This window comes from Microtus pennsylvanicus, chromosome 6 (genome assembly GCF_037038515.1).
Source record: "Microtus pennsylvanicus isolate mMicPen1 chromosome 6, mMicPen1.hap1, whole genome shotgun sequence".
Taxonomy (NCBI): Eukaryota; Metazoa; Chordata; class Mammalia; order Rodentia; family Cricetidae; genus Microtus; species Microtus pennsylvanicus.
The window spans coordinates 118,995,261-119,011,325 of NC_134584.1; the positions used below are offsets into that span (position 1 = coordinate 118,995,261).

The 16,065-nt window shown below is 49.6% G+C and overlaps 1 protein-coding gene across 1 annotated transcript in view; it reads right to left on the reverse strand.

Annotated features, from left to right (window-relative positions):
- The window catches only part of Cotl1 (coactosin like F-actin binding protein 1), a 36,581-nt gene extending 31,263 nt beyond the window's left edge, over positions 1 to 5,318 (reverse strand). The window contains exons 1-2 of the mRNA XM_075977450.1: positions 5,077 to 5,318; positions 4,895 to 4,977 (exon numbers count right to left, since the gene is read on the reverse strand). Coding sequence (XP_075833565.1) covers positions 4,895 to 4,977; positions 5,077 to 5,153 — 160 coding nt within the window. The 5' untranslated portion in view covers positions 5,154 to 5,318. The remainder of the gene's footprint in view (positions 1 to 4,894; positions 4,978 to 5,076) is intronic.
- Positions 5,319 to 16,065: the final 10,747 nt, after the last annotated feature.

A 16,065-nucleotide genomic window follows, 5' to 3' on the forward strand; every position in this document is an offset into this window, starting at 1 on the left:
GGACTGGTTAGACAATGTTGCAATTGACAGATAGAATATTATGTAGCCGTTTTAAAGCCCCCACAGGAAAAAGAGGTAAAAAAGAAAACAGAAACAAAAACCAGAAGGTAGTAAAGATGGAGGAGGTAGCTCAGCCCCTGCAGGGATAAAGGGTGGTCCAACAGCCACAGGCTGGTCCCACTTTGGATCAGAAAATATATAGAGAGAAATATTTCAAGAATATAGACAAAAACTAGGCCCCTGGTCACGTGGTCAGTCCTCTAGGGAGTCCATGAAACATCTGCTGGGCGTAAGAATTTCTATGCTGTGACATATCCCCTGGCTTCCCAAACGAGACTAAGCACAGAGTAGCCACCGGAGCACAGAATGAACGACTATGAAGACTGACCACAGCACAATTAAAGGGGACACATTCCTGACTGGTCTGCACCTCAACCTTGCACCAAGTTTCTGAATACCCTAAAAGAATCTTGGGTGGTGCAGTTGGGGGCGGGGGTCTTGGTTGATAAAGGTTCTGGGTCTCCTACACAAGCATGAGAACCTGAGTCTGAATTTCCAGCACTCATACAAAAGCTGGGTGTGGTAGCCTTGAGATGCACTGGTCATCTAGAGGCGAGCTCCAGGTTCCGTATAAATCCCAGTCTCAACAAACAAGAAGGCAAACTAGCAAAATGGCTCAGCAGATGATAGAGCCTGTTCTCAAGTCTGACCGCCTGAGTTTGATCCCTGGAACCTAGGTGGCAGGAGGAGAAAACTGACTCCCACAAACTGTCCACTGGCCCCCACATGTGCACCACAGCAAATGCATGCATGGAAGTGCACACACATACACAAATCTTAAAATAGAGAGTGATCAAGGAAACATTGACACTGACCTCTGGACTGGGCACACACACATTCAGATGCACCCACATATATGTGTGCATACACACAAAGACTCTTGAGCTGTCTGTATAGTACAAAACCAAAATGTGACTCCAGACAGCTGGAGTCTCTGCCCTGTCACCCATGCCAGACCTATGAGCCCCCTTCTACAGTTGCCATATGGGTGGCACATCCTCTCTGGTTGGCAAGTGGTCCCTCCACCTCTGTGAGCGGAGCTGCAATGCTGCCTGACTCCACGTGGCTCTGGGGTTCCAGAAGCTCCTAGCACATTCAACCTCTTCCCATCTTCTCCTCCTCCCCTTTCTGCCACTCTCAGCAGGTACCCTGCTTCTGCATGACCTCTGTCCCCAAACAAAACACCAATCCTATTCATTGGCATTTGAAGAACTTATTACACCCTCAATATATACTCCTGCTGATTCTACTGTGGCAGAAGGGTCACCAGATGGGCAGCTTGCCTGCTTCAGGAACATGAGTCTGAATCCAGAACAGCCTGAACCCCTCGGCACCATGGCAACCACTTCTCCCCATGGACGGAGCAGCTTCTGCAAACAGACCCAGGCTAAGGTTAGTGCTACAGGAGGCCATCACAGGCAAGATATGGGTGGACCTACTCTGTGCTGGGCTAGGCACCCACTGAGAGTCTCAGGACGGAAGCTACAGGGGTGAAAGTAACTTTGCTAACTAATATTTATATAGTCATTCTTTTATTATTATGTAGTTATTAAGAAGAACAATTCCATAAGAAAGGCAGGGTTGTACTCTGTGCACCTCTGAGGCACTTGGAAACAAGAAAAAAGCCTTTCTTCTGGGGCTTGCCAGGACAGCTGATGGGGACTTAAGGCTCCCCCTACGTCACAGTTAAGTAAACATGATCTTCTAATCTGCAAACCATTCCACACACAAGGAACAGGACCCGAAACCACTTCCTTAAGGCCCAGAGCAATGGGATTCAGAGTCCAGTCCCAGCTCTGCTCTTCCTAGCTGTGTGGTGGCAGGTAAGTCACTTAAGGAGTCAGCCCACCGGAAGCACGGCTGACACACAGGTCAGGTATGGTAGAAGGTAAGAAAACAAGCAGGAATGCAGAGGGTGAGGTCCCTGGCTCATAGGACTCAGCAGGGGAGGGACGGAGAGCAAACGTGGCAAGCAGAACCATCTGTACACTGTCCACCAGATGGCTGGGAGGAGAAACAGACTGCAGCTGCGGCAGACCAGCCTCCGATCCCACAGCCATTCACAAGGACCAACAAGCAGCCTGCAGAGCATTTTTAGCTCACCCGCCAGACGCTTGCCATCCCATCCCCATAGAGGGTGAGCACAGGGAGACCTGAGCAGAAAGCCACAGCCCACCAAAGGAAGGAAGTGTCCCCCAAGCAGCATCCAGGCCGGATGTCCAACAGCCGGGAGCATCAGTTAGGAATCCATCAGCAGGATGCTTGGCCTTCCTCTGTCACCTTCTCCAGCCTGGAGGAGAAAACAGTCAGAGAGACAGGATGGCTGGGGATGGGCTCTGGGTGAGGAGGGAAGTGGGTGCGGAGCACCCAGCCCCAGAGACTATGAGGCCAATCCTGCTGACGGTGCAGCAACTCTGGGGAAAGTTGAGCCTGCACTTGCCCTGCTGTGGAGGCATTTACTGCAGTCAGAGCAGCGGAGATCCTGCTCCGGAGCCAGAAGCCTGCGCTTGGCAGCGCTGAGTTGCACTTTCTGCGGGTGATGTTTTCAGTGAATTATTTACAAAAGCAATGAACACAGGGTCTAGCAGCAACTCCCAGGAGACATTTTAGCCGGGAGAACACTTACACATGAACACACAAGCGCACACAAATCTAAGTACCACCCAGCACAAAGTAAATGCCCTTTGAGATGAACCAAAGACAAAAGATGATTCAATTAAGAAAGTTATGCAGCCGGGAATGGTGAAGCAAGCCTACAATCCCAGCACTTAGGAGGCAGAGGCAGGAGGATCAGGAGTTCCAGGCCAGGCTACCTAGCAAGTTTGAGGCCAGAAAGTAACTAAAGAGCCAGGTGGCACAAGCCCGTGAGGGCCCACAGTTGTGAGCCTGTTCTATCTTGACTGGAAGTCAGAGAGTCTGAGTTTGGTTTTGCTCTCTCAAAGTTGTTGACAACAGCTAATTAGTACTTTGAGGGTTGAAGTGGATCCGCTCCACCTGGACCAAGGGTCAGAGAATTCAAATCTCCTCCTTGTGTCATGCTATGAAGTCTGTTGCCTCCCTCCTCCCATTTTGGCGTGAAGTATATAATAAGCGTGGGGAAGATTGAACAAGGCGAATTCAGTACTTGCTGAATGTCCCTCCCGATGCTGTTCTGTGTTTCTCTCTCCCATTTCTCCTATATCTCGATTCCTTTGGCTTAATAATTCTAATCCTCACACGCCTATCCTGGAACATACAAGTTTTTTTGAAGCTGGCTTTCAACACAAACCAGGAAGTAGAAGTAGGAAGATATCATGTTCAAGGCCTGCCTGGACTACTGAGTGGGAACTTGTCTCAAAATAAAATACTTTAATTTTTAAGACTGAGATGTGCCTCAGTGGCAGAGTGCATGCATGCCCGCCCAGCAAGTTCTATACACAGTGCTAAAAGATGCAAATTAAAAAAAAAAAGGAATAAGGAAAAAAAAGAAAGCTGTTAAGGAAAGAAGTCACGTGACCTTGCCTTGGTTTTTGTTTGTCTGCCGCCAATGACTCTGACAAGCACTGCACTAAACACTTACACACTTGGGATCATTCAATCCCACAGCAGCGCTAAGAGATGACAGATGAGGAACAGTGGCCTCCACGGGGACTTGTCCCCAACCCACCCAGCTGGGAAGCTGCCCCAGTGGGATCCAAACCCACAACCATCGGCCAGGAGTCCACACCCTAGCTTCCAGGTGGCCTGCCTTTGTCTGAAGATAGTTCCCAAGCTAGAGACAACAGGGGACACTAGGACCCAGGGTCTCCCATTCAAAGGCTCTTTTTTTTTTTTTTGGCTGGGGGGGGGAGCAGGAATGCACAGCCCAACTCTCCATCCTCCTGCCTCTGCAGAACACAGAACTGCACTACACACCAGCTCCTTAAAAGATCACATTATCAGCTGTGTCCTGAAGGTCTGCTTCTGTAAGGGACTGTGGCCGCTTAGGCCATGTGTTCTTTCATGGGCCACACACACACACTCGGGGGGGGGGATCTTGGAACACACAGGAACCTTCGGTTTCCCGTGTGATGATGCTTTTAGTAAGTCACACACCTGCATGAATCCTTCACACCAAACCATGGGGCACTTCAGCTCCCAGGGCTTCCCTCATGCCCCACCCCAGTCAGTAACCATTCACTCCCCATGAAACGGGCCCCTCGGACCTCCCAAGTCAGCTTCACTTTCTCCAGACCTCATAGAGCAACATCAGGCATCCGCCTTTTGCATGTGGCTCTGGACTCTTCAAATTAAAGGCTTGTACGGATGCAGATACGGACAAAGATGGAAGGAGAAAGGAGGGTGGGGCCCTTGGTTCTGCCTTCAGCTTGCAGCCCCCCAGGGGCTTCGTTGTTATTGTTCACTGGCCAATCAGAGAGGGTTGGACACTGGAGTTGGAACTGGCCGAGCTGACCTGGAAACCCAGTGAACCACAGGGGGCGGAAGAAGCCATCTGATCTGACATTGCCAAGGGAGGAATTTGCACTGGCCACTTCTGCCTTTGCTGATGGACAAAGGGGGTGGGGGGTAAGGGACACACACTAGACTTTAGGAAGCTCAGATCAGAGCCTGGCATGGCTGTGCATGCCTACAATCCCAGAACTAGATGCTTGTAGCAGGAGAATAGCCAGTTGGAGGTCACCCTGGATACATAATAAGACCCTGTCTCAAATTGAAAAAAAGAAAAAAGAAAAAGGCAGAAATACCAAACCAAATCGGGAGTCAGGGGAACAGACCAAATATGTTGCTGCTTGGATGCCCAACCACCTTGGTGCCCAGGGTGTCCACCGTCTCCCAAAAGGTCTCAGGTTCCTACCTGTGCACTGCTGGACGAAGTGCTGGTAATCAGTTCCCTGATCGCCTGGGACAATGGTGGCGCCATCGTATCTGAAAGTCACCCTTTGGGTTGGAGGAAGAAAAGAAACAGAGGTGAGCGGCAGCGGCGGGCGGCACGCAGCAAGTCACTACCGGCATCCCCGGGCCCGCAGCGTTGCTCACCAGATGACTTCCGAGCCGTCGTCCCGCACTAGGTTGTACGCCGCGCGACACGCCTCCTTGTCGATCTTCGTGGCCATGGCCGCCGCGAGGACACTGCTGGAGCCAGTGAGCGCGCCCCCTGACAGGCTGCGAGGTTCGAGCGAGCGCAGAGAGCGAGCTAGGGAGACAAGGGCGGCAACTCGGACCTAGAAATTCAGATTCCGAGAGAGGCGCCCGTGGCTAATGCGGAGCCAGATCGCGCGCCCGGACTCTAGTCCCAGGGAGGCCACGCCCCTAGGCCGCCATTGGTCACGAGGGCCGGGGGCGGAGTGTCTCGCACATTCAGAGGCCAATCTCAGCCTGGGTGGATTGCGCAACTCCGCGGAAGATTGGAGGAGGGGCTCTTCCTCTTAGTTCCCCCCCATTCCTCCTCCTCCTTCCCCAGCCCCTCTCTTCTTCCACCACCTTCTGGGTTCTCCAATTTCGCTCTCCTCCATCCGTCTCTTCTCCCATCCTCTGCTTCCCTCACTCCGTTGTCCTCCCTCTCTTCTCTCTCCCTCTTCCTTGTTCTCCCCTCTTCTCATCGATCCCTTTTATCCCACCCCGAGCCCCTTCTCCCTCCTCCCAGGGCCTCCTTCCTCCTCCACCCCTTCTACCCTTCTTCCTCTTCCCCTCCATCTTCTCTTGAATCTTATTCTCTTCTCCTTCGCCTCCACCAGTGAGCTGGGCTGCAGAGTTCCCCACGCCCCCTCAACTCCAGGAGGATAAGTTAACTCAGCAAGTCTGATGAGCCAGGCTGGCAAGACAGGCCACAACCCCGGTGTTTGCTCTGTGGGTTTGGGATGAGAGGAACTGGAAAGAAGGAAGCATTTCATTTGGAAAAGGACAGATTAGGAATCACTGTTGACTTTGTAGCCTGACTGTCTGCAGTCACATTAGGCTCTGAAGCAAGAGCTGATTGGGGTGGGGAAGGATCCTAATTCCCTCACTGGGTATCACTCCCCATCCACTGTCTGTCCTACAGGCAGGTGAAAGGCGGGTCCTGGAGGCCCAGCTTTGGAATTATACCCAGTGTCATTCTCATCCCCAAACCATGGAGCAACTCCTGAAACTCCTCCAAGAATACTGCTCTCTTCCCGTGGTAAGAATAACACAGCCAGCCTCACTGGGTGCCTTCAGCTTTCATTGAAACGGTATGTATAGCAAAGGCAGACATCAAAAGAGGTCATTGTTGGTTTGCAATTAACTAAAAAGAGTCCTAGACACAAACTGAAAAGGTCCAGACAGTGTACAGCAGATAGGAGAACCCTTGAGACTGAGGGTGTGGCCCAGTGGTCCAGGATCTGTGAGGCCCCAGGTTCTCTGGGCACAGTAGCTCACACCAGTCATCTCAGAATTCAGGAGGTTGGGGAAAGATTGTACATGGACAACCAGCCTGGGCTACACAGAGTTCCAAGCCTGCCTGAACTACAAAATAATCTCCAGGCAGATTCTATACTGTAGTTATAGCTCATCTATACCCGGCGAACAGCCCTCATCTACTCAGATATCTGGGGAATATGGCATTTAAATGCTTAATTAAAAAAAAACTTTTCATAAAAAAAGAGACAGGTAGGAGACCAAAAGGTCTCAGGTTGACAGAGGAGGTTCGTTCTCTTCCAGAGGACTGTAGCTTCTTCCCCAGCACCCTTGTCTGTAATTACAGCTCCAGGAGAATCTGATGCCCTCTTCTGACCTCTGTAGGCTTCTTCACACGCATGTGCATGCACACACACGCACGCACACACACAAATGAAAATAGAGAAGTCAAAAAAAGAGGGGGGGAGAGAGGGAGAGGTATTAGAATCTTTGACAAGGAAAACAAAAAGGAGCTAATGACCTGTCAATCAGCGGTGGGTTAATAATGGTGGGTGGGCAGCACAGGAGCTGCAGACCAGAGGGAGCAGATGCTGCCGTGGATGAGAAGTAAAAACAGGACATGCAAAGCCTGGGACCTGAGTTTGATCCCTGGGACCCACCTGAAGAAAGGAGAGAACCAAGTCTCTCAAATCACGCCACAAGCATACTATGGCATGCGTGTACACATGCACGTGCCCGCATACATACGTATATACAGAGAGAAAGAGAAGATAAAGTTCCTAACTGATGGAGCTCACAGTGGTCCTTGGCAAAGGGAAGGGAAGATGGCCCTTAGAAAGGATGGGTGTTGTCCACAGTAGGCATCAATGTCAAAGCATGAATAAAAGAAACCCCGAAGGGGCCAGAAGAAAACATGAGGTGCTTCTTTCTTGCCTGGAATAGGAAAGGTCTCTCTAACCGAAGCTTAAAACCCAGAATACTCTCTCTCTCTCTCACACACACACACACACTCCACACGCACACTCCACACATACACTCTTACATACCCATATACATATATACATGCATACATTTGAATAAATAAAAAGCATAGAGACACACACCTGTTGTCGTAGTACTTGGGAGGTGAATGCAAGAGAATCAGTTCAGGTTGGTCCTCAGAACCAGCCAGTTGAAGTCCAGTCTGGGCTACATGAGATTGTCTCAATACAACTACATACACCACAGAGTGAGTTCCAGCACAGCCAGAGCTGTTCCACAGAGACTCCCTGTCAGCTGGCATGGAGCTCGCCCACTAGTCGAGTCTGGCTGGCCATTCAACCCCAAGGGTCCAATTGTCTCCACCTCCCTGCCTCCCCAGCACTGGGATTACAAACCCAGCCACTATGTGGCTTTATGTTTTTTGTATGTGAGATCAGGGGGTCAAATCAGGTCCTCATGCCACCACAGGAAGCACTTAAACTGATTAAGATAGTTCCCCTTCTGTTCTTTTTGTGTGTGTGTTTGAGATAGGGTCTCATGCAGCCCATGCAGGCCTCTAATTCACCATATAGCAGAGGATAACTCTGAACTCCTGATACTCCTGTTTCCCCATCTCAAAGGCAGGGATTATAGGTGTGGGCCCCCAGGCCAGATGAGCCTACAGACATGAAAAATCCCAGAAGAGGAAATCAGATGCCCTGGAGCTGGAGTTACAGGAAGTTGTGAGCTGCCTGACCTGGGTGCTGGGACTGAACTTGAGTCCTTTTGAAAGCAACAAGCACTCTTAATCATTGAGCCATCTCTCCATCCCCTGTTTTTTTGTTTGTTTGATCAGTTTTGGTTTGGTTTTTCAAAAACAGTATTTTTCTGTGTAGTCCTGGCTGTCCTGGAACTCACTCTGTAGACCAAAGATCCATCTCCCTCTGCCTCCCAAACACCAAGTACGGGGACTAAAGGTTTGCGCCATTATGTCCAGCCTACGTTTGTTTTTAAACCATGAGAATACATTATTTACTTATATGAAATTACTACCGAGGAGCTTGCTGGTGCATGTTGGAGCATGGTGGTACATAGTGACGTGGTGCATTGGTGACATATGGTGGTGCATGGTCTTTAATCCCAACAAGGAAGAGAGTTGTAGACCAACCAGGGCTGCATAGTGAGTTCCAGGCTAGCCAGGCCTACATAATAAAACCCTGCCTCAAAAAACAAAAGGAAGGAAGTATTAATTATTACCGAAAAAAAAGTGAACTTGACCTTGCATTTTCTGGCTCTACTTTCCAAGCACCGTGCTGACAATGGGAAAGGGGAACACCCCCCCCCCCCCCCGAATTAATTCCCTAGGGCCCTCAACAGTTCTTTCTGCTCCTTGCTGAGGGCGCCCTCTACTGGACCAAACATGTGAAAGGGTTGCTTTGCCTTGGAACCTTGATTCTGTTAATCTACTCAGCTGTGCTGTGAACAACTGACCACCTCAACTGGGCTCCGTAGAATATCACAATACAGAAAGTAACCTGGCTGGGTGTGGTGGCCTGCACCTGTATCCACAGGAACCCAGAGGAAGAGACAAGAGAAGTGACATACGTTTCAGCTCATCTGAATCTACAGATTAAGTGCCAGGACAGCCAACGCTACAGAGTAAGATCTTGTGAAAAACTCAAAACAAAACAAAACAAAAAAATGGGCCACTGATAAGGCCCAGTGAATAAAGGTGCTTGATACCAAATCTGACAACCTGAGTTCAAACCTGGGGTGTACATGGAGGTGAGAACACAGGGGCACACTTTCCCCCCGAGTGAGCACAGCTACCACCCCACCATGGCTTTCACCAGCCATGAAAGAAGGTCCTCTGTCACACTCCGCCAGTCACTGTCACCCAAGCTTCTGCCTCTCAACACCCATCGATCACTCTGACATCGCCTTTCTCTCATCTTATATTTTGTCTGTCCACCCCTAGAAGAATGCCAGGTCTACAAGCAGGGATTTGTCCATCTAGAGCACCATGGATGCCTGTCTGTAAGAGCCACAGGAATCCCAGACAGACATAGACATCCTGTCCCATTGACGCACACACCCCTCCCCTCCAATTTCAAAGGCCTTAGCAGCACCCGTTACTGTCCCAAGAGATAGACAGTGGCCACAGACTGGAGACACTGGTTTCTGGGAGCTCCTTCGCAGCCTCCTTCCAGGCCCATGCCCACCCAGATAAGCAATATATATGATTGCAATTGTATGAAATGCAATTGCAGTTCCATTTATGCCAGACCACTGCAGCGTTCTATAGCACTAATAGTGATGACATCATAATTCTATATGTTAATTAACTAGCATTAACAAATATGATGATGTCCTGTGACCCTGCATGGAATGCCAGACATCGCGTTAAGTTCTGTGGGGCTGTTTTCCATCAGCTGACTGGCTTCTTACATACTTTTTCTTAGAGAATGTCATACATGTGTACAGTGTGTTTTGATCCTATGTACCCTTTTACGTCTCGATTTTTGGAGACGGATCTCATGGAGCCCAGGCTGGCCTCATCTCCTGGTCCTGCTGCCTCGACTCCCAGATGCTAGGATTACAAGTGTATTCCACCATGTTCGGCTGTGCACAGCCGCTTCTCCGTTAATTCCCTGTCCTTGTGTCGGCCTAGATGAGACTTGAAGCCATCCTCTAGGGTTGGTTTTGTTTCGGTATAGCCTCTCATTAAATAACCAAGACTGGCCTTGAACTTGAAATCCTTCTACCTCAGCTTCCTGAGTACTGGGCCCAAGCCAGGGTTGGACATGGTGAAGGTGCCATTTAAACCAAGGCCATCTGACCTCAGAGGCTTTACATCTCCATCAGAAAGCAGAGTTTGGAAATCACGAGATGGAGTCAGGCTGCTGGGCTACCCAGGCTTTAAGAGAATTCTGTGCTGAGTTTTTAAGAATATCTTATTTAGCTGGGCAGGGGTGGCATATTCTTTTAATCCCAGCACTTGGAAAGCAAACACAGGCGGATGTCTGTGAGCTCAAGGCCAGCCTGGTCTACAGAGAGAGTTCCAGAACAGCCAGAGCTACACACAGAGAAACCCTGTCTTGAAAAATTAAAAAAACAAACAAACAAACAAAAAAACTAACCAAACAAAAAACCTTATTTACACAGATAGAAAGGTAGGTCTAGCATCCGAGAAGCAAAGAAAGAGGGGTCAGGAGCCCAAGGTCATTCTTCACTACACAGCCAGTTTGAGACAAGCCTGAACTATGAGACCCTGTCTCCAAACAAAAATAAAAACTAAAACCAAGGGCTGGAAAGACAGGTCAATGGTTAAAAACACTTGTTGCTCTTTCAAAGGATCCCATGTTCGCTTCCCAGCACCCACACATGGCATACAACCATCTGTAACTCCAGTTCTAGGGGATCGGGCGCCCTCTGACCTCCACAGACACCTGCACACACATAACATTTAAGAACTCAGGCACACACACACACACACACACACAGAGAGAGAGAGAGAGAGAGAGAGAGAGAGAGAGAGAGAGAGAGAGAGAGTTTTTTAAAAAATGTTTAAAAACAAAACATCAAAACCCATCATATTCAACTGCTGTATTTCTCAGACTCTTTGAGGTCAGAGCCGTGGTTTCCATGTTTTCCTTGGGGCTAAAAGCTGAAGGAAAAAGGTTCCTCCTCAGCTGACCTGCCAGGTGGAATAGCACACGCCCGACTCTTGCTTCCTCAGCAAGTGGCTGCACCTTGAAACAGGTGCCTCCCTGGGAAGGAATATTTATAGACGGAACTATTAATGGAATGAGCTGATCTCACCAATGTAAGGGCTTTAAAAAGAGGTACTCAGGGGTGTCAGAAAGATTACGTTGCCTAAGTGGGGGCTGAAGGTGCAGTCTCGGGGCTCCTGGCTGCTGGCTGCTCAGGCAATATGCCCTGGATTTCTACTACTTAGGAGTCCAGAGGTTCTGCACCGAGGTCAAGGTCTCTTTTGGTAAGAGCTCGACAGGCACCGGCTCCAAGCCTGCATGCTACAGTGTGCAGATACGAAGGTCAGAGGTCAACTTGTGTCCGTTTTCTTCTTCCACCTTATGGGTCCCAGGGATCAAACTCAGGTTTTTCAACTTGGCAGCAAGTATCTTCCCTGGCTGGACCATCTGGCAGGCCCTGTAGTGTACCCCTCTCCCATGCACACATAGATAAATAAATGTGATTTTTTTGAGAGTGAAGCATATGTCAATTTATTGGCATCATCAACTATGAACAAGACAGGTGGATTGTTTTGTTGGTTGGTTTTGCTTGTAAAGTGAGGTTGGTTTCAGTCACCATAACAGGTGCCCACACATCTTCACTATGAAGATGCAGAACTTCGCACAGCAGACAGGGACCACATTCCTTTCTCTCACACAGTTTTTATGCGTTTGCTTTGAATCTTCAGGGTAGTGGAGGTAGTGGCCTCTCACCTGCCAGGTAAGCACTTGACCACTGAGCTACATTCCCAGCTCTTTTTATTTTTCATTTTGAGATAAGGACTCATTAAGGGGCACTGAATTCGCAATCCTCCTGCCTCGGCCTCCTCACTCCCAGTTGCTAAGATGACAGGCCTGCACCACCAGCCTCCGCTGCAGAGCGCTCTCACTGATGCGACTGACAGAGGGACTCCACAGGCCCTTCATCCAGACAGGCACGGCTTCCCTCCGCCCATCCACCTGGTTCCCGTGCTTTCTCTTCATCATTTGCCTCTGAGTGTGCCACGGCTTTTACTCTTCTGCCTCAACATTTATGTATCATTTAATTAGGTAATGACTGTCATAAGCACAGCTGCTACCCCAGGCCTGATGGCCGACACTGACTCTGGGTCTACATACAGCTGATGTCAGAAGGAAGGAGAGGAAGGCTTGGCACATCATTGGCAGCTGTCAGTATCTCACAGGAGGGGACACTGCTATAGACCTAGGGGACCAGGGATGAGAAGTCATCTGGGAAACATCCTTACAAATAAGTGGTCCAGGAGCTGGAAAGATGGTTCAGTGGTTAAGTGTGTGTTAAATCCCACAGATGCAAGGAGGAAGATCGCTGACCCTAATCATGGCCAAATTAAGTAATGCAAGCTTTTTTTTTTATTCATGTACACGGGCTGTGGTCTCCCTAAAGGTGGGGCCCAGCAAAGAGGTGCCGCCACTGGAGTCCAGCCTCAGTAAGAAAGGACAGCCTCCTGTCCATAAGAAAAGGAGTCATCATAGGAGAGGAGCAGCAGGAATGGAGGCCCCAGATCGCTTGGAGACTGTTCCCTGCCAGTGTCCAGCCATGGCTGCAGGCCATTTTAAAGGGCTGAGGCCACTTAGGCTGTAGGGCAGGAAGCCATTCTCCTTCGTTCTAGCCAAACCAGAGACTCGTGAAAAAGAGGAGGTAGGTGTGTGGCTGGAACCCAGGATCTGAAGGGCTTGGACAGCACGCTCTAGCAGGGATTGCAAGTTACTGGAAATGAATCTGGAAACTTCAAAGTGGAGACATTTATGTACTTGTTTGTTTGTTTAGAAACAGGGTCTCACCATTGTTGAGTAATAGCCCTGGATCATTAGGAATTGAGATGGGCAATAGCCCCCTAGCCATGAAGAATGGCTTAGCCCCAGCCTGAGCATTCCTGTTCCACCTGCAGAAACAATAAACCACCCTCCCTGAACCCAGTGCATTCAACCTTCCTCCCAGGGAAAGGCTGTGGGCCCCTCACTGCTCCAGTAAAGCAGTCTCAGCCTGTTGAGCACTCCTTTGTCTGCTTCTTTGGTTTTTCGAGACAGGGGTTTCTCTGTGTAGCCCTGGCTGTCCTGGAACTCTGTAGACCAGGCTGACCTTGAACTCAGAGAGCTGACTGCTTCTGCCTCCTGAGTGCTGGGATTAAAGACTTGCGCCACCACCATCTGGTCCCCAGCCTCCTTTTTTACCAGTCATTTTAAGAGAGCATCTCACCGAGTTACCCAGCCCAGCCTTGGACTTGCTACGTAACCTAGGCATATCTCCAAACTTCTTCCATCCTCCTACGATAGTTAAACAGCTAGATAGCAGGCCCTTACCATCACACCTGGCTTCCAAACACCTTTAAGGCTGATAACGAATGTATGCTGGGGGTGACATGGGCTTTGTCTCTACAAAATTCATGATTAATTTATGAAATTCAAATATAATCTGTGCCTGAGACTCAGCTCAGTGCTTAGGAGGATTTGCCCCTATGGGGTCACCCTATTGCTTCCTGCGGGCATCCCATGTGTCAGCCAAACTCTGCTCTGCCTGGGATGACAAGGTCATTTCCTCCTCCCTTTGAGGTCTCTTCTCCCCTCTGCCTATTGGTTCCCCACTTACCTTGCATGCATAGTGCAAATGCCTCTCCTGGCGTTCATGCATATTTTGAGCAAATATGCTTTCCTTCCAGGGGCCCTAGGAGAGTTTATCCTTCAATTTTACCTTATTATTTATTATGAGGAGTACATGCCACAGCACAAATGTGGAGGGTCAGAAGACAACTTTGTGGAGTTGGTTCTTGTAGCTGGAAGTCTTTTCTCTGTCCCATCTGGTCCTGTTGGACCGATTTCTCTCCTGCCCACCAGTGTAAACAAAGATACAGGGAAAAAGAAGGCGGAGTCTGGCAGCAGACAAAGATGTGAGGTAGCAAGCCACGAGCCTTGTAGTAAAATATAGAATAATAAAAATGGGTTAATGTAAGTTTGTAAGAGCTAGTTAATAGTAAGCTTGAGCTAATGAGCCAAACAGTTGGTGCAGAGAAACTGTCACTAGGCCGGTGGGAAGCCATATGTACCTAGAAACAAAGTTCAGCTTGAATCAGTTTGGGGCAGCAAGCTAGGCTGCAGAGTGGTGGAAATGGGTCCTTGGTCTGGATCAATGAGATGCTTCACCTGCAGGTGTACCAGACTGTGTTGCAAGGTTCTGAGTTGCTGCTGTGCCCACAGTCTCCCTTGAAGAGCCTAAGTGTCACATGCCCCAGGCTAGAGGAAGAAGCAGCTGTAGTGGTGGTGGCAGAAGAGAAGTCTGCTACACAGGAAGAAGTGTCCTCCCCACGCCCCCAGAAGATGCGGCAGAGTCCTGCACAGATCCTGGCCATGAGTCACCCCAGAGTTTCCAAGGAGGAAATAGGGTAGCTTCCAGTCCTGTGGCCCAAATCCCAGATCAGGTTCTCAAGGACAGCCAACCCCTTGGTCTGTTGTCACACAGCATGGATAAGGAGTGCCAGCCACAGACATCACCAGAACCTCAGGGCAACTCAGCTGCCCAGAAGATCCCAGAGAGCAATGAAGCCGGTTTATTGACTCCCAGAGGGACCCAGGTGCAAACCTGCCCAGTTAAGAAGTTCCATGTCGCTGGGTGGTGGTGGCGCATGCCTTTAATCCCAGCACTCGGGAGGCAGAGGCAGGCAGATCTCTGTGAGTTCGAGGCCTGTCTGGTCTACAGAGCAAGTTCCAGGACAGTCAGGACTGTTACACAGAGAAACCCTGTCTCGAAAATCTAAAAAAAAGGCCGGGCGGTGGTGGCGCACGCCTTTAATCCCAGCACTCAGGAGGCAGAGGCAGGCGGATCTCTGTGAGTTCGAGACCAGCCTGGTCTACAGAGCTAGTTCCAGGACAGGCACCAAAGCCACAGAGAAACCCTGTCTCGAAAAACCAAAAAAAAAAAGAAAAAAGAAAGAAAGAAAGAAAGAAAGAAAGAAAGAAAGAAAAAGGAAGTTCATTCAACTCCCACAGGGTGAAAGAAAAAAAGCCTGACATGCAGAAATAAGTGTGTATTCTTGTGTGTGGATGTGTATATGTGTAAATGCACCTGTGTATGTGTGCACATGCTTGTGCATGTATGTGTGATTGAAGCAGTAATGACCCTGTACCCAGCATAGGGTTACAGTATCCCAGCCATCATGCTAGTCATCTCTATGCAATAACGCACTTTCGGCCCTCCCCCAAACCTCAGGGACAGTGACCCTCAAGAGGCCACAAAAGTATAGGACCAGAGCTGTAGCTCCATTGGTAGAATACTTGCCTAACATACATGAAGCCCAGGGTTTCATGCCCACTACCAAAAAACCAGGTGTAGTGGCACATCTGTATCCCTAGAACTGAGGTGGTGAAACCCCGAGGATCAGAAGTTCAAGGTCGTCTTGGTATAGTAAATAGCAAGATGGAGGCAGCCTGAGCCTCAGCTTGTTGTTTGTTTGTTTCAGTGTAACTGACCCAATGTCACACAGTGGCTAAGTGGCAGAAGCAAAGCTAGTCTGTCTTTATACCATGGGTCATTAAGGCTCGTGTACTGAGTAAGTGATTGAACAAGCACAACCAACAAGACCAGATGCTGGGCGATTCATCCAGGACAGGCATTTCGAAGGGTCAGGCTGCAGGGGCTGGGCACAATGACTGGGCATGGGCACCTCCTCGTGTGTGAGGCATACTCCCCAGAACCCTGTGTTCCTGCCTCCCTTGGTTCCCAGAGGCAAGGCCAGTCTCTGCCCTCCCTTATCTAGCTCTATGATAACTGTGCTCAGTATCTGTCTTCTCCTACTGCAGATCCAAGGCTGGCTTCGCTCAGCCCCGTTTGGCCAATACTGATTGCCCAGCTAGACACGGCCCACTCTTTCCTGAATAAAAGAGAAGAGCACCATAGACTCCACAACACCTGAAGAGAGCCAGACCA